Source organism: Equus caballus, chromosome 26 (assembly GCF_041296265.1).
Source record: "Equus caballus isolate H_3958 breed thoroughbred chromosome 26, TB-T2T, whole genome shotgun sequence".
In the NCBI taxonomy this organism is placed as follows: Eukaryota; Metazoa; Chordata; class Mammalia; order Perissodactyla; family Equidae; genus Equus; species Equus caballus.
Genome location: NC_091709.1, coordinates 42,412,949 through 42,431,206, shown reverse-complemented (window position 1 = coordinate 42,431,206; position 18,258 = coordinate 42,412,949). Strand labels below are relative to the sequence as shown.

Sequence of the window (18,258 nt, the reverse complement as noted above, 5' to 3'; positions counted from 1 at the left end):
GCCCACATGGAGATTACTGGAAGGGGAAGGACAGAGGAAAGGCTCGAAAAAGATATTTCTGCCAGCACATAAAAGAGTAAGGCAGTAAAATAACCCTGTTGTCCCGCAGATTCTTCTTTCCCTTATCACACCCAACTCCAACTGAGAGCGGGGCGGCAGCCTCGCCTCAGAGAGGAGGCTGGAGGGCGCTTTTCTCCACCCGTGGGTCACATGCACGGACTATATCTACCAGCCATTTCTTACGAACGTGGCCATCTTTAAAGCTTAGAACTCCTTCCCTGGAAACAATTACAAAGAAGAATTCACTCCCAGAAATGCATGATGCCCTCTTTCGCAAACACTGGTAAACAAGTTACAGCAGAGTCTGCTTCCACAGAGATTTGTATTCATTTTTGCCTAAATGAATGATTCCATCAGTGACTTGTGTACAGTGTTTCTTTCTTAACATAAGGAAAAGTAAGATACATATAGATGCTTCAGCACCGGAATGAAATCATCACCAAAACCAAAATCTATATAATTTGGTTTTGGTAGTCACTTGATTCTACACATTAAATTAATTATAAATATAAGTTAATATTAAATAATTTTGAAATCTTTTAAAGAATCTGTAATTATAAATTACACATAAAATTCTATATATAAATTACATACACACATAAATATAAATGGTAATCACATAGTTACTTTTTATTTATTTATTTTTGCTGAGGAAGATTTGCCCTGAGCTAACATCTGCTGCCAGTCTTCCTCTAGTTTGTATGTGGGTCACTGCCACAGCGTGGCCACCAACGAGCTGTGTAGGTCTGAGCCTGAGAACTGAACCCAGGCCACTGAAGCAGAGTGCACCAAACATAACCACTAGACCACCAGGGCTGGCCCCACATTTACTTTTTAGTTAACATTTGTACTATCAAAATAACAAACATATTGCAACTACAAGCTTTAGATCAATAAATTAAAGGCTGCTGTTAGCTACAATATAACACTTAATCAGTAAGATTCAGGCCAAGATATGTATCTCAGTTTGGGGCAAGCGTGGACAAAAAAGGAAAATGAAAGTCATACAGAAAGGTGGAGGATGATGGAATTTCCCTTCAGCTTCTGGCATAAGCACTCTGGCACATTCCTGAGTGTCACATCTGCAGAAGCAAAGGAGGGGCTGCGTACTTGTGCACCAAGCTGCCCTCTCCCAAGGCGAGGCTGGGGGAACCCCCAGACCTTCTGCTCCTTGAAGAAACTGTACTCCAAATTCCACAGCTTCATGACTGATTTCTATTGCAAAATCCCATCAGACCTGATGACAGGTTGTTGGACTAAATTATTATCTTAATTAATCTTGTTTTCCATACATACTCTCTAACCTGTTCATAATTATTCATACCACTTTATAAATTACTTATTCTTTTAGATATTTTCAGAGATCACTTTGCTGTTTCGAAGAGTAGCGATGTCTTCATTTTAGGCAGGTTTACCTTTAATTAAACATTCAGAAGGCAACATCCTTTATTCTGCCCAAAACCATCTTCCTTGCTTCTCAAATACCCTCCCAGGAGCCTGAATAAAGCCTGGCAGAGGTCCACAGCCACCTCACCACCACTATTTCCATCTCTATTATTCATGCCTCGGGACTTGAGACAGAATGAAAAATGGATTTCATGCTTTTCCATGATTTCTAAATAGATGAAAAACATTTCCCTGAGTCCTGCCTTATGTGTCTTCTGTTAGAAAGTCAAAGATGGAGAAAATGAGAGCGGAAGACCCATTTACTGTTATTCCTCACAAGACAAGCAATTGCATCTACAGAAAGTTAACTGATATTGTGTTAAATGCTATTTCTCAGCCCCCTCCCCGCAAAAAAGAGAAGAAAAATAAAATCTGCCCCTCTGTACTCCCAAAATCCCTGTAACTTAAACTGGGCCAAAGCTATCATTCATCCGGCTATTTGGACCACTTGAGTTCTGCTTGAGACTGCAGGGGGTCTTAGGATGAGCCTGTGGAGGGGCTGGGGAGTAGGGAGCAGGTGAGCTCACCTGGCTGGCATCGTCAGCTTTGCCAGCACCCTGATGCCCACCCAGAGTGGGGGTCCTCTCCCCTGCAATCCTCCCCCTTGGTGGGTCCCTGTTGAAGGAGCCCCCTTGGACCCTTGCAGGCAAAGTGCAGCTCTTCTCCAAGTGGCTCTTAAGCTGACCCCCAGGGACACAGCATCAGCTCCCAGGGGGCACCTCCCCTTTCTGGCCTCAGGGGGAGGGGCGTGCACAGCACCCCAACAGTTCTTGCCACAGACACACTCCCCTTCTCCTCCTCTTGCCCCTTCTCCCCCATCCAGGGCGCCATGGCCAATGCTGGCCTCACAGGATGCACCATCTGTCTGGGCAGCTCCTCTGAAGGCTCTGGGGATCCTTGGGGTCTGTGTCATCTGGAGTCTTTGGGACCTCATCGGAGGCTCCGAGAGCTCTGTTTTCCTATCTTGTTACATTTACTCATAGGAAAGTGTGGTTCTCTGTCCTGAAGTCACCGGCCACTGTTGGTTACTGTGACGCATCTGAGTGATCTTGGGATCACTCTCTTGGCACCTCCCGTGTATTGTTTTGTACAATTAGAGCCTTTCCAAGTGAGGTCACACTCTCCTGCAGTAAAAGCATGCGGCTTTTGAGTCAGAAACGGCCTGCCAAAGGCTGCTGTCCAAGCAGGGGCTCTGCTCTTCAGCTGCCTCATCTGCCAAATGGTTGGGCTGCAGCCTTCCTCATTCTTTTGGTTTTGGTGAGAACCGAAGAAAAGGCCGCATGGAAAAGCATTTGGTACCACAGATTGAGAACCTGCACAGTCAGGCACCCAGCACGCCATTATCTCATCGACTCATCTTGAAAGCCAGGCCAGGCGAGTATTCTAATGACCGTTTTAAAGTAAGAAAACTGAGGCACCAATGAATTAAAAAAATTTCCAAGATTTACACTCAGATCCATCTAATTCAAGGGAAATGTTTTTCCCACTATCTTTACACTCAGTCAAGACTGGAGAAAGGATTGAGACACCCAGAAGCCACCATTAGGGTCTGTCCTTAAAGATGGTGGTCCCAGCGGCTGTGCATCTTGGAAACAATGAGGACCGTCCTCTCTCCTTCTGTCCCCCAGAGCCCGTGGCAATGACCTTCAGGAAGAGAGGAGGGTCAGAGAAGAGGACACAGGCCGTCTTTTGCTCACAGGGTCTCTTCACCTAAACCTGCTGTAAAAATATGTAACAGAACCATAGTGTCAACTGTGAAAACCCATTTGAGAGCTGCATGTGTGAAACCCCCCAAAAATCGCCCCCCCAAAAAATTACAGTTTGTTTTTTTCCTTTTTCATTTATTTCATTCATTCAACAGAAGTCATAAGGACCTCCTTGAATAGGTCTCAGGCAAGAATCCTAAATATATAGGCCAAAGAATTAAGTAGTAAAGGTTTTGCAGACCCACCACCACACACGTAACAGAAGTCCTGACAGCGGCTCAGTGGTTCCCTGCAAAGAAGCTTCTGGGTGAAATTCCCTCACCCAAGAAAAATCATTACCATGGACACCAGTAATCAGTTCTCAATCTTTAGGATAAGAGAGAAATTCTCCTATTTATATGGTTTAGAACAATTCTTCTGAAACATAATCATCATAGATTCACATCTACTAATATTTACTAAGTATAATAATTCCAATAATATTATTAACTAACATTAACAATTATAATAACTAATAATTATAATATTAGCTAGCCATAGCTAATAATTATAACCTTCACTAGTAACTATAACATTTACTGAGCACTGAGTAAGCACTCGACGCCATGCCGGCTGCCCCACACTTATTTCCTAAGTCCTCATGACAAGGCTATGAGATGAGTACTATTCTTATCCTCATTTTACAGCTAAGGAAATTGAGGCGAGGCAAGGTGAAAGAACTTTCCCAAGGTCACACAGTTCCAAGTGGCACCAAAACATTTGCTTAGGGAACCAGAACTAACTTGGCTTTTCCAAGATCCTGGAATGAATGACATCCCTGCACATCGTCCAAGGCCAACTAAATCATGCTCGCAAACTTCAAGAATGTCAGACATCAAAGAAGCCTAAGAAATCCTTAAATTTTTTCATTGTCTCCAGAGGGATGCAGAGGGCCACTCGGACCTGGTCTACAGAATATGTGGAGGATTGGCAGGTAAGGGGTATAAGTTTCCAGCAATGAGTGTCAACAGCACGTTTAAAGCCCACAAGCATCATTTTCCTCAAAAAATTATTTTTATGTAAATAATCCCAAAACACGCTCATTCTAGATCAAGTAAAAGTTTCTGAGGTCATCAAGAGCCACAAAAGATTTTGCAGTTTTACATTTAGAATTTTTCCTCATCTTTTTCCATTAAAAGATGCTTGAGAGATCATTAAAGAGTTGCTGATCAGTTGTGCTCAGAAGGGACAATCAGGCTCTTTCCTGTTTTCTTCTCGCCCTCTCTGGAAACCGCCTGAGCTGGTAGCATTCAATAGCTGCTGTTTGGGGCTATCCCCCGGCCAGGCCAGCAGCTCCCTGGGCCATCATCTCTGGCTGGGTGACTGTTGGAATCCACGCTGTAACCTGAGCTGGTCCGGGACCACGATATAAAAGGAAACAGCCCCCTTTGCTGGTCTCCAGCGGTAAGAATTACGAAAGCTCTTTTCTCTCCACGCCTCCCTGACTTCTGCTACAACGCTGGTTGAAATGTCAGTCCCAGATAGGCACGACAAGTTCAAGTCTAAAATCAAAGCCTGAATCACTTCCAGGAAGAAGTCAGTCTCCGCTACCCCTGTTTCTCAAGGCAGGTCTGTCTTGCCCAGCCTGAAGGCTAGAATGGAGAGGCTGATGGATGATCACGAGCCTGGTCCCAACGAAATTCCACAAAGCAATGCAGTGAGGGTCAGCTTTTAGCACCTATTTTTGGTCCATTGGAATTCCTAGAGCGTTTAAAACTGTGACCTCAGAGATGTTTGTTCTTGTCACTGTGACATCATTTTCCTCAAATAATAGGATGACACATGCGAACTTTACACTTTTGGTACGGTTACATTGCATACACGAGTGATCACACCCAGGAGTCATTTTAGTAATCTAGTTCATCCCCGGCGCCAAATATTGTTACACAAAGTGTCATTTATTTGCAACTCTAGATTAGTCTGTATTACAGAATGACTAGCAGAAACACTCTACGGGAAAAAAAAGTCCCTGAATCTCTAATCAATGCAACACAAATCGCATGTTAAAAATTCTGGTATCAAACACGCCCCCTTCCTCGGATCCCCTTTCACACCCAGCTACCCCAGCTCACACATTTTATACACTTCTGCAACACTACTAAAACAATCTCAGAAAGCAAAGGCACACGGGCTTACTGCAGAGCCACGGTTTACTCACACACTCCTCACAAAGAAATTTAAGGCCAGCGCTGGGCCATACGCGCTCCTTCTACTTCCAAGGCTCAGTTATTCAGAAAATAGTGTAGGAAGACAGCCCCACAGACGCCATCAGACACCTACCGCTACGGACCCAGAAGATGTGGCCACAAACACTTTGATAACCATTTTGATAGTCGGAAAGAGGACTCCCCCCAACACACCCCAGTGAGGGAACGCTGCGCTAGACAAATCCTGACAGTGACACGGCCGAGCGAGTGCCAGGTGGGAGCTGGCGGGGGCCCCGGGGCTCCGCTGAGCTCCGCACCTCCCACTGCAAGTTAACCTCTGCCTCTCGGAGGAGCAGCCCAGGCATCTTGGGCTTCCCCCTCCATTGGCCCGAGAATATTTGGGGATGTGTCGGGAAAATATTTGATTGGTTGATAAAAGCAGTCACTGGCCCCTTTCCCTTATCACTTTCAATGCCCCACAGCAGTCCCTAAAAGGCAAGGCTGCGCCGCGCACCAATCGGAGGCCTGGGGGCGAGGCCCGGGGGCAAGGGAGGTGGGGCCCTGGGAGCCGAAGAGCGGTGGAGGAGGGCAGGAGGGAGGAGCTGGGACAGCCAAGAAACACCAGCTCGGTCTGGTCCGGAGGAGCCTGTGTTTAGGGGGCTTTTAGTATCGGAAGAGCCACACTGGCCTTTAAAAAAATAAACAGCTTCTTTAAAATTTTGTGGCAGATTAAAAAAGCACTTCAGTGAACTGTCACCCAATAGATTCCTTTCTGAGTGGCCTGGTTCCCGTTTTCTCCCTTTACCACCTGTTTCTCCTAAAGAACAGGAGGTGACGGGCCTTGGACTGTGGAAGGTTTCTCTGACATCCAGAGGAGGCAGGGAGAGCGCGGCTGGCTCGTGGGTACCGAGGACTTGAACAAGCAAATTGTCCTCACTCTTTTAGAGACGTTGGGGAAAAAATTAACGGTCTGTTTGTAACAGGCTCACTCTGTCTTATTTATATAGATAATCTGAATTGTGTTAAAAGTTAGAGGAATTCAAAATCCAGTAAGAAGCCCAAATGCTGGCCGCCCGACTCATCTGATGGCTTTCAGGATCAAGATCAAGGGCAGTGAGGGGCAAAGGAACCCCAGGGATATTTAGTCCTCTTAGATAACTGAGTCTCTCTCTAATATTTTTAATCCCCAGCTACTCTTGGAGGAGGTGGCACTGGCTTCCTGGAGCAGGGAGGGACCTGTCTGGCTTCTGCATCCGCCCCTTCACCAGAGTCCCAGAGGCCTGGAGGTCTGCTCCCCTCCCGGTCAGGCGGATGTCTGCAATGAGAAAGGACACCTTGTCCCTGGATTATAGCTCAAAGTCACTTACAGTAGTCCCTCCTTTATCTGGGGGGGGATATATTCAAGACCCCCAGTGGATGCCTGAAAAAGTGTGGACAGTACTGAACCCTATATATACTGTTTTTTCCTATACATACATACCTGTGATAAAGTTTAATTTATAAATTAGGCACAAGAAGAGATTAATAACAATAATCATAAAATAGAACAATTGTAACAATATACTGTAACAAAAGCTACAGTAGATCTTAGCAACCTTAGCATACGATTTTTTTTCTTTCAAGTCGAGAACCTACACCTTTTCACTTAAAGGAAGCACTTTAGGGCTTCTCTTTGGCATATCTGAATTGCCAGCATGACAACTCTTGTGCTTTGGGGCCATTATTAAAGAAAATAAGGGTTACTTGGACACAAGCACTGAGATACCACCACAGGCGATCTGATAACAGAAGCTTACTAAGTAACTAACGGGTGAGTAGCTTGTACAACGTGGATCCGCTGGACAAAGGGAGGATTCACGTCCCAGGCAGACGGAGCAGGATGGTGCGAGATCTCATCACGCTACTCAGAACGGTGCAATATTTAAAACTTATGAATTGTTTATTTCTGGAATTTTCCATTTAATATTTTCAGACTGTGGTTGATCGCGGGTAACTGAAACCACAGAAAGCGACACCGGGATAAGGGGGAACCAACCCATGTCAGAAGGAATGACTGAGAAGACGCCGCCACAGTTCAACTCTAGCCTCAACGTGCAGTTTACTCCCAAACTTGGGGCCTTGGAGAGAAGGATTATTGGTTCCCCAATTTTAAATCACTAGTATCATAAATTTTATTTTAAAACCCACCAAATATTATAGGTCCTTTTTTCTTCTTTTCTATATTTTCAAAATTGCTACAGTGAGTATATACTTTTTGTCATACAAAATACTGCTTTTCAACACCTTAATGTCTACCACCTGAGCATGCTATTTTCCTCCAAATATTATTTAAGAAAGTAATAAGCTAACTCTCGCTGAAAGATCTTTTAATTTACTACAGTGACACCAAGGACCTTCAAGATAATTAATGGGGATACCAAGCATTCCAAATGAGTCTTAAAATAATGCTCAATAAATCTCTGACTTAGAAAATTCACTTCAAACATGATATCGTCTACACAGAAATCGAAATATAATGATGTACACCTGAGACTTACATAATGTTATAAACCAATGTAACCTCCATAAAAATTAATTAAATTTTAAAAAAGAAGAATATTCACTTCAGAAATGAACTGTATAATCTAGTGAAGATTCAGAAGGCTGATCATTTCATATCTCTGGTCCTTGATGTTTCAGTCAAGTAACAATAGTTTTAGATTTGACCTAATTTTTTTAACAGAATTAAGTTTTCCTTTTCTCAGCTGTATTGAGGCATAATTAACAAAGGAAACTGTAAGATGTTTAAAGTGTACATCGTGATGACTTGACGTGAGCATACATTGTGAAAGGATGATTTGACCTAATTTTATGTCAGATAAGAGTCTGAAATATTGGCTCCAGACTTCACAGAGATCCTCAGATGATCTTACGATAAATGATACTAGATGCTACGTTTTGGTTCACATAACTTTATGGGTAATCTAAAATAAGAAATAAAAGCATATTTTTATTATGTAGAATGACAGTGGTGACCATCATAGTAACTGTAATGAGCTGAATAGCATCCCCCAAAAATTCATGTTCACCCTAAACCTCGGAACATGACCTTATTTGGAAGCAGCATTTTTGCAGATGAAATCAGTAGAGGATCTTGAGATGAACCCATCCTGGATTCCCCTAAATCCGCTAACTGATGTCCTTATAAGAAGAAGAGAAGACACACAGAGAGACAAGAGAAAAACACCATGTGAAGACAGAGGCAGAGACTGGAGAGATGCTGCCACAAGCCAAGGAAGCCTGGAACCACCAGGAGCTGGAAGAGGGAGGGAGGGATTCTCCCAGAGGCCTTCAGAGGGAGCATGGCCCTGCCAACACCTTGATTTCAGACTTCTAGCCTCCAGAACTAGGCGAGAACACATTTCTGTTGTTTTAACCCCTAGGTCTGTGGTAATTTGTCACAGCAGCCCTAGGACACTAACACAGAGAAATAAAGGCATATATTAATATGTAGCATGATGGAGGTGACCACCATAACTACTAAAAGGCAGTTCTTCTACTTTGTACCCCAAGGACCTCTCCCCCTTCCAGAACACACAGATGGAAAAGAAGCACCCCACTGAAAGGCAGAAACAGAGGCTAGAGACGGGGAAAAGCTAGCAAAAAACAGAGAGAGACTATTCAGATGGGAAAGGAAGTTCTGAGGAACCTCCATCTTTCAGGTTCCTCCAGTCCTGAAGACCAGGGTTGGGATGTTCCCGTAATAATACACTGCCACTTTTGTTACTGTCCTGGGAGTACCACCAGCCAGGAGGCAGCCATCTTTCCATGAACGTTAAGTCTAGGGTGACACGTGTCTAATGCATGTCTGCCTGGAGATGCTGCCCAGCTCATCACTGAAGAAACCACCACCACCCATCTTATAGGAATAACTCACCACCTAAGGTTGTAGAAACACACAACCCACTAGAATTGAGAGTGCGTACTCTAACAGCATGTGGAAGAAGGGGTGGTGATGTGAGGAGAAAGCCTTGCCCCCTACCCACCCCTACAACATGAGAATTAAACAGAGTCTGCTTGGACATGCCCACTGCCCCTGTTATGTAAAAACCAAATGCAAAAATCATAAAGGGAAAATGTGATAAATTTGACTCTACAAAAATATCAAAATACACTGTAAACAAAACTAAAAGGTAATTGACAAACTGGAGGAAATATATGCAACATACACCACAGAGGAGTTTTCATATACCACAGGCCTGAGTCTCACAGGACATGAAAAGTTCTAGCAAATCAGTTTTTACAAAGATGAACACCAAGTGAAAATACCGGCAAAAGGCAAGAAAAGGCAAATCACAAAGTACACATGGTCACTAAAAATATTTAAAAATATGAAAAATGTCTATCCCTCCTAGTAATCAAGGAAGTGAACAAAATCAAAGATATCAATTTTTGACAATAAAACAAGCAAATATTCTAAAAGGAAATAAGATTATCCCCAATGTCGGTTAAGGATTGGAGACGCGCGTGGCAGGCACACTTTCCTATGTCTTCAGAAAGCGTCTAAATGGGCACATCCTTTGACCCTGCAACTTCACATGTAGAAATTTACCCTAAGGAAACAGTCAGCGGGGATCTCAGACTCATCTACAAGGATACAAGGCATTGATACAACGGGGGGAGGAAGAGGCGAGGAGGAAGAAGGGGAGGAAGAAAAGAAATAATATAAATGTTAGTTATGCCTTGCAGTCAATAAAAGTTCCTCTGCAATCATTAAAAATTTAGAATTTCATCACCTAGGTGATTTTTTGCTTTCTCTTGGTACTTTCTTGTACATTCAAAATTCTCTACACCAAACACGCATTGCTCTGCGATCAGATCTTCTTATACCATCTTACATTAAAGAAATCCATCTTTATAAAGAGAGGTTAACAGGTGCGCTTTGCTCTCGATCCGTTCCAGGCAGGGACGAGGCGTCTACATCTGCCCGCCTGGGTCCACCCCCTTCCCAGGAAACCCGACGTTTACACCTGCCCGCCTGGGTCCACCCCCTTCCCAGGGAACCCGACGTTTACACCTGCCCGCCTGGGTCCACCCCCTTCCCAGGGAACCCGACGTTTACACCTGCCCGCCTGGGTGCACCCCCTTCCCAGGGAACCTGGTGTCTACACCTGCCCGCCTGAGTCCACCCCCTTCCCGGGGCACCAGGCGTCTACACCCGTCGGCCTAGCAGCCTACTTGGGGCGCTCTGCTCTCGGTGCACGACCCTCGCAAGCAGGGAACTAAACGTGCACCCTGCACTCGGATTCAACACCCGGCGCGCGGGCAAGAGCGACCAGCAGACGCAGGAACAGTAGCGGGGCCGCCTCGTTCTCCACCAGCGCGGCGGGGTGCAGGCGGGGTCGGGACGCAGAGGACGGGCGGTGGGAGACTCGCCTTCGGACCTCTACCCACTCAGCTCGCTCCGCCCCCGCGAAAGAGAAAGGCTCAGGCAGACTCGCTCCCCGACCCTAGATGGCCCCGAGTGCGCATGCGCGCGGCCCGCCGGTCCCAGGAAGCTCTGCGCGCGGGTTTCCAGGGCGACGCGTCCGAGCCGGAGAGCGCGGGTTGGCGCTGCCCGGGAGCCGCGCAGAGCAGGTAACGGCCCCGCCGCCGCCGCCCGAGGTCCCGGCCCAGCCTCAGCCGGAGCCTCCTGCGAAACGTCCCGGGCCTTCCGGTGTCGCCCGGTCGCTCGGCCCTGGCGCCTGCCCAGCTCGGGCTTCGGTGCCTCGCTCTCCCTCGAGTTGGTAACGTAGCCGGGTGGTCCGGCCGCCTCCTCCTGCAAGGCGCGGCCTGGGGAAGAGCCACCGGCGCCCTTCCGCTGCCCGGAAGGTGGGACTGCGCCGCGCAGCTCGCGGGCGGCCTCGGGACCCGCCGGCACCCCGAGTGGTCTGCCACGGCCCGTGGAAGGGGCCAGGCCCTCGGGCAGCCCCCCGGTCCCCCCCGCTTCCCCCACCCCTGTCACACGGGCCCGGATCTCTCCCCTCCCAACACGTGCAGGCTTCAACCGCTCTCTTTCTTTTATATGTGAATCGTATACCTTCACTTTTGCATCTACCCACCTGCTTTTGCTTTGTTTTTCCCTTCCAACCTTAGCGCATTTTCCCCATCCCCATCCCCGCGGAGATCTGAATCCTTTGAAATGCCTGCTCCGTGTTTGCCCCTCACCCGCTCAGCCTTGGAGTTCCTTGTCCACAGTTTCCCCTCAGTGCCACACGTGTGCCAACAGGTGACTTTCTTCAGACCAGTCTTTCACTGCTGGACATGATCTTGAACCTTTTTTCTATCCACATTCACTCCCTAGATGAATTGATCCAGTCTCCTAGGCTCAAAACCCATTGAATGCCAATGAACCCCAAATGCATATTTCCAGCCCTGACCCTCCCCTGAACTTCAGACCCGTGTGCTCAGCCGCCCGCCCACATCTCTTCTTAGCTATCTAAGGCATCTCCAGAGCAGCAGGTCTTCAACAGCTCCTGACGTTCCCCCAGAGCTGCTCCTCCCACGCTTTTACCCTCTCAGGTTGCTGGAAACCATTCTCCCCGTTGTCCAGGCCTTAGTGTCCTCCTTGACTCCTGTTTTCCTCCCTCCCCACGTTCAGTCTGTCAACACACCCTTCAAAACATACCCAGAATAGATACACAATCCTACCATCTCTCCCAACCCCCGCTATCGCCACCCTGGTCCAGGCCACCATCATCTGGTGCCTGGATTATTTCAGCAGCATCCTAATTGGTCAGTCTCCCTGCTTATGCCCTACCCACTGCCTTGAGTATAGATGCTCTAATGCTGTTTTGTCTTTCTCTGTTATTTCAAGAGGATACGTTTTTTAAAAAGGTATGAATTTTATAGTTCCCATAGATAAAAATACAGTATTTTTAGTCTGTATTTTGAGAATTGCAACTTTTAAACCAGGTAGACAAAGCTACCTAAGCACCTTCCTGTTAACAAGCTAAAACTGACTGTAGAGAAGAATAAAAGAATCCAGAGCCGCCTTCCGAGTGAGAAAAAGACGTCATGTGGGAATTTAGGCTGTTTGTTCCCCAGTCTTTCTTTTTTGGTTTTTTAGAGAGGCACCAAAAGAGGCAAGTTGAGATGGAGACAGATGGTCATCCCTGTGCTGATCACTTTGCTAGTAAGTACCTGGGGGCTGATACTCAGTCAGGCACTCACGGAGTCGGGCAGCGGTTGACATGACAGGTCCCTGGCTCAGGGAGCTAATGGCCCCACACTTCTGTACCCTTGCCAATCTCAAACCCCCAGCCCCCTGTTTTTTCTCTTTTTCCATCGAATGAAACCCCAATTGACAAAAGTAACCCCGTAGGATTGCCATGACTAGCAGAGGGTTTACAGGATGGGGCAGGTCGTACACCTCCACTTTCCTCAAATTTGACTCCCACCTCCCCCTCATGCTCTCACCTCATAGAGGAACTTACAGCTGTCCGATGGGAACGCCTCACTCTCCAGCCACCACGACCGCAAGCCTTACCTACGTCTGTACCGTCTTACCTTCCTTCCTCCTGTCCAAGGCCACCCCTCCCCTCCTGCTTGTCCAAAACCCTTTGCTGTTGCTGCTAGTTATCCGTTCTGTCCCCTGTATAACCACCTGTTCCATCTCAGCTGGCTCTTTCCCTTGGCTTTTAAACATGCTCAAGTCTCCCATCACAAAAGAAAGAGAAAAAAAATCCTCCTTGACCCCCCCCATTCCCCTTCATTTTCCAGTTATTGCCCAATCTCTCATCCCCTTTGACAGGCAAGCTTCTTTAAAGAATCGCCACATCCAATGCATCCGTTCCTTGTGTCTCCTTCCTCAGCCCACTCCAGTCTGCCTTCCACCCTCTTCTCTATACTAAAGTGGAAACCGCTAATCGGACGCTTCCAGGCCTCATCTTGCTCAGTCTCTCAGCAGCGTGTAAACCAGACACTGCTGCTCCCATCTCGCTCTTGAAACGCTGTCTTCCCTTGGCTTCTGCGCCCCCACGGACCCCCAGCCTTCTGCTTTTCCTTCTACCATCGGGCTCGCTCTCCTCCCCTCGGCTCCTTACTGTCGCAGTTCCTCCAAGCTCAGTGTCTGCTTTGGTTGTGTTTTCTCCCTACACCCCCGGTATTCTGACATTCGGCACAAATCCATGCCACCATCTCTGTGTTCTTGACTCCCAGCTTGATCTCTCCGGCTTGGCCTCCTTTTCTGAGCTAGACCCACGCGTCCAGCTAGCTGCATGGCATTGCCTCTTCACACCGCTCTGACACCTCCAAGTCAACCCACACGGGACCAGTCTCCCAGCACCCCACACAACTGGGACCTCTGCCACTGGAAACCAGGGTTCCTTCTTGACCTTTCCCCTCACCCCGGCACCCAGGAGATCCCCAGGCCCTGATGACGCTGCCTCCTGGGCATCTTTCACATCTCTTCATCGTCACTGGCACCTTAGTTCGAGCTGTCGCCTGCCTTCCTCCAGCCTTCTGCAGTCCACTGTCTGGCTCTTGTCTGCCTGTTCTCTGCCCTGCAGCCAGGGTAACCTCGTCAGACAGCAGAGCTGATTGTGCCCTCCCCACCCCTTCCTCCCTCTTTGGCTGACTGCTAGCTTCCCATTGCTCTTGGATTAATGATCCAGATCGTAAGCATTCCCTCCGTGACCCTGCACCTACTCACCCCCACTGCCTCTAGATTCCCGTCTGGAACCCGTGGCCCTTCTCACTGGACCCAGCCAGACAGGCCTCCTCTGCCCACCCGGCCTTAGCACTGTCTACTCTCCCTGTCCACAGTGCTCTCCCACCCTCCATCCCTCTTTGCCTACTTGGTTCCCACAGACCCTTCATATCTTAACGCAGACGACACTTCTGTAGGAGAACCTAACCGGTCTCTGTCTCGGTCAGGTGTCCTTGTCACATGTCCTCACAGAGTCGTATCCCTTTCCTTTAAAACACCTGGAACAGCCATAACTGTGACTGTTTTATTACCGACATATAATATCCATGAAAACAGAAACATTTCTGTTTGTGTTCATTATGTCCCCCACACCTCACACAGCTCCTGGCCCGTGGTAAGTGCTCAAATATGTGTTGAAAGAATGAAGGACATGAATATTCTAACGTGTAAGATATGTCAAGTGTGTGGTATTTTAGTACAGTTTTATTAAAATAGAATGAAAATTCTAGTAAAAAATAATTAGGTCAACACCGAAAGTTAAAAAGAAATCTGGCAGTGGCCAGGAGCGGGGCGTAAAACTACCCTTCTGTAAATGTAGCACCAGGACTCCCCACGCGGTATGTTGCATTTGCCACCACTTGGTGGGAGCAGAGAGGCACAGCTTCTCATCCTGAAGGCGCGTCTATGGGATGCTCAACCTGATGGTGAATTGAAGCTTTTTGTGAAAAATAAATATAATATATAAAATTGTTCAATGACCAAAACCTACATAACTTGTCTATAACCATCTAAACTTTGAACATGGGACATTTCCATGTTATCAAATAAAGCTTGAAATTTCTGATATAGATAGGTATATTTAATTTATGGATTTTCACGCAGGACTGGTTCTTAGAAGTCATTGAGAACGAGCCGCTAGCTTCGTACGTTAAACAACTAAGACCAGCAGCCAGTTGTGCTAGCAGAGCTGGCACTGTAATCAGATGTCTTGCTACACAAGCCGTTTTTTCTTCTATAGTATATCCCCTCTCTTCTTAATCACTGTTAGTTCTTAATCTTCCCTTATTCAATATTAGTGACCACATTTCTGAAGCAAAAAATTGGGACACAGAATCTTAAAAGTGGGTGCAGTGTTTGAAACAGCGTTTTTGAAAGCCCAAAGCGATATGACCATCTTACCTATATAATACTATTTTTATAAGCTAAGGGGGGAGCTTCTCTGTTCATTTAACTTTCTGCTTAACTTTGTGTCAAAGAGTTTGTGTTAAAGGGTTCAGGCCTTTCATTCTATAGAAAAACTCTCTACCTGGGTCCGGCTGATGTTTCTTTCTGACCCAACTCAGGCCGTGCTTCTGACAGGAAGACCAGAGAAATGACTCTGTGCTCTCCTCAGGCACAGGGAGGCACATGAAGTCCACCTGTCCCATCACTAGTGATGAACCTTGAGGACCTGGCCAGGTTTCCCCACAAAGTCACCATCTTTCCCTTTGTATTTGATTAGTGTTATGCCAAATCCTGTCCCTTGTCAAACTTATATCCACTGGCCTTTAGTATCCATTGACGACTCCTGCCTGTTTCAACTACCTCTGTGCACTTGCCAAATACTCATTATCTATTTCCACCCTCCCTTGTACATTTATTAGTTGTCATTCGTCCATAAGGAAGAGCGCTCTCTTCCTTTTGCGTTTATTTATTTATTCATTTAAATCAGTATGGACTCGTGGATTCCTATTTTATTTAATAGGTTGTAATCCTATATCCTCCTTACTTATTTTGGTGCTCAGATTGTCCTAGATTTGACCAATAAGAACTTCTTCATGCTGGCTTCTGCGTCCTTTTGCACCTACCAGCCTTGTCTGGTACTTTGCCTGCCCCAGGCCTGGAATCATCCATTTCTCCAAGGAATCCTGATTCCTTGTAGTAGAAAAGGTATTTAGTGGAGATGGGGCTCAGTGTGCTTGTCATTACTGGGGTATCATTGCTCCTAGGCCCTCTCAGAGAGCAGGGTTTGGAAAAATACGCACATACATATGCATGTTCACACACACATAGATCTATAACTATTTCTATAGCCTCGTGTATGTGTATATATCTGTTTTTTCACCCAGTATTTCCTGTTTTAATCCAACCCCTCAGGGTTCTTCTAGCCTTCCCCCTTTCTGTGTAAGTAAAAACCCTTCCAGGCAGAAAGAAACTTAGCTCCCATGAGTCTAAATATCTTTGCTTATTTCCTCAATTAACTTATTTGCTCTGTCTAATTAATTTCCTGACCTTGCCAGCTACCTGTCACCTCTTGTCACCGCCTTCCCCTCCCCACGCCGGCTCCTCCCGACCCTGCTTTCTCAGGCTCCAGGCGTGCCTCCACCGTTGCCTCTGCACAAGGGCCAGCCTTCTGGCTTCTGTTAAACCTCCATCCTGAAAGCTGACGAGCGTCTGCCGTGTTCTCCAGCTAGTTTTTCCAAAGCAAACGATCCCCCCAGCTCCCGCGGCTGGTCATCTTTTCCTAGGTGTAGTCCAGACAAGGTAAGGCAAGACGGTTTCTGGGAGTATCAAGTTGCTTCTGCAAAGCGTTTGAACTCCCCGTCTTCGTTGACTTCTTGAAATTTATAATAGTGCGTTTCATTTACATTTTAATAGCCTGCTTTTAGTCTCATTTTGATTCCTGGTGTTTTTCAAAATAATCTGTATTAGTTTCCTATTGCTACTGTAACAAATACTACAAACTCAATGGCTTAAAATAATAGAAATTTATTCTCTTACAGTTCTGGAGACCAGAAGTCTGAAATGAGTCTCATGAGGCCAAAATTTAAGATTCCGCCAAGTCTATCCATCCATTCCCTTGCCTTTTCCAGCTTCTAGAATTGCCTGTATTTGGCCTGTGACCCCTTCCTCCATCTGCAAAGCCAGCAGCAAAGCCTCTGTCTCTGACTCTACTTCCCTTATCGCACTGCCCTCTTCTGGCTCCTCCTGTGTCCCTCTCATAAGGCCCTTGTGCTTACATCAGGCCCACGTGGGTGATACAGGGTAAGTCAGGATAATCTCCCCAGCTCAAGATCCTTCAGTGGATCACTGCAGAGTCCCGTCTGCTGTCTAAAGCAGCAGGTCCTGTCCCCAGGTTCTGCGGGTCAGGATGCAGACATCCTTGGAGCGGGGAGCATTATTCAGCCTACTGCAGGAGCAAATGCAAGGCTTCCATCTTAAAAATGGGAATTTAACTCCTTTCATTATGGCGGGTGCTGAGCAACATGTAGACATTGATTAGAAAATGAACCCATCTTGGAGATCTTTACATGTCCTCACAAACAGAAAGACACTTCATTCTTTCATTTGTTAAGCAACTGTGCAGTACCAGTATTATTACTAATCATCAACACAATAACAATGTTTCATCCAATTCTTTAATTTTTGCCATTCTGATAGGTGAAACTGGAATCTAATTGTTTTAATATGCATTTCACTAATTAATAGCAAGTTCGAACATCTTTTTTATGTATTTCTTGTTTGTCTGTGTTCCTGTAATGTGCTTATTCTGTAACGTGTTCATATCCTTTGCCCATATTTCTAAGGGATTATTATAAAAGTTCTTTGTAAATTAAGGAAATTAGCTCTTTGGCATGTGTGTTGAAAATAGTTTTCCCAGTTTCTGATGGGTCTTTTAACTTGATGATTTTTTTTTGTTACACAAAAGTTTTAAATTTTTGTGCAGTCATTTTTACTAATTGTTTCCTTTGTGATTTCTGAGCTTTATTTCTTGCCATACTCCATGTTTTCTTTTAAGATTTGCTTTTAACATTTACGTTTTAAGGATTCTTTTTTTTTTTTTTTTTAGAGAATTTAGGGTTTTTTTTGTTTGTTTTAAAGATTTTGGGTATTTTCCTTTTTCTCCCCAAAGCCCCCCGGTACATAGTTGTATATTCTTTTGTTGTGGGTCTTTCTAGTTGTGGCATGTGGGACGCTGCCTCAGCGTGGTTTGATGAGCAGTGCCATGTCCGCGCCCAAGATTCGAACCAATGAAACACTGGGCCGCCTGCAGCGGAGCACGCGAACTTAACCACTCGGCCACAGGGCCAGCCCCTTAAGGATTCATTTTTGTTTTGATTTCCAGACAGATGTCTAGCCCATCGTCTTTCCATCACCCATTGACTAGTCCACTTATCTCCACCTTTGTCTTATACTCAATTTCCATATGTAT

The 18,258-nt window shown here is 46.1% G+C and overlaps 2 protein-coding genes across 47 annotated transcripts in view; one reads left to right on the top strand and one right to left on the bottom strand.

The window, feature by feature from the left end:
• The window catches only part of SH3BGR (SH3 domain binding glutamate rich protein), a 49,552-nt gene extending 43,681 nt beyond the window's left edge, over nucleotides 1–5,871 (bottom strand). Inside the window, exon 1 of the mRNA XM_005606156.4 lies at nucleotides 5,532–5,871. Coding sequence (XP_005606213.2) covers nucleotides 5,532–5,576 — 45 coding nt within the window. The 5' untranslated portion in view covers nucleotides 5,577–5,871. The remainder of the gene's footprint in view (nucleotides 1–5,531) is intronic.
• Nucleotides 5,872–7,607: 1,736 nt separating this feature from the next.
• LCA5L (lebercilin LCA5 like) overlaps nucleotides 7,608–18,258 on the top strand; it is a 48,600-nt gene continuing 37,949 nt past the window's right edge. For 7 of the 46 annotated variants that reach the window (XR_011432883.1, XR_011432880.1, XM_070252202.1 and 4 more), the window contains exon 1: nucleotides 7,608–11,014. Coding sequence is in view for 5 of the 46 variants with exons in the window: in XM_070252202.1 (XP_070108303.1) it covers nucleotides 10,908–11,014 (107 nt within the window). In the remaining 41 variants the exon portion in view is untranslated. Of the gene's footprint in view, nucleotides 11,249–12,485; nucleotides 12,552–16,345; nucleotides 16,590–16,828; nucleotides 17,091–18,258 lie in introns of those variants that run through there. The other 39 variants (XR_011432887.1, XM_070252219.1, XM_070252208.1 and 36 more) reach the window with 25 other exon arrangements.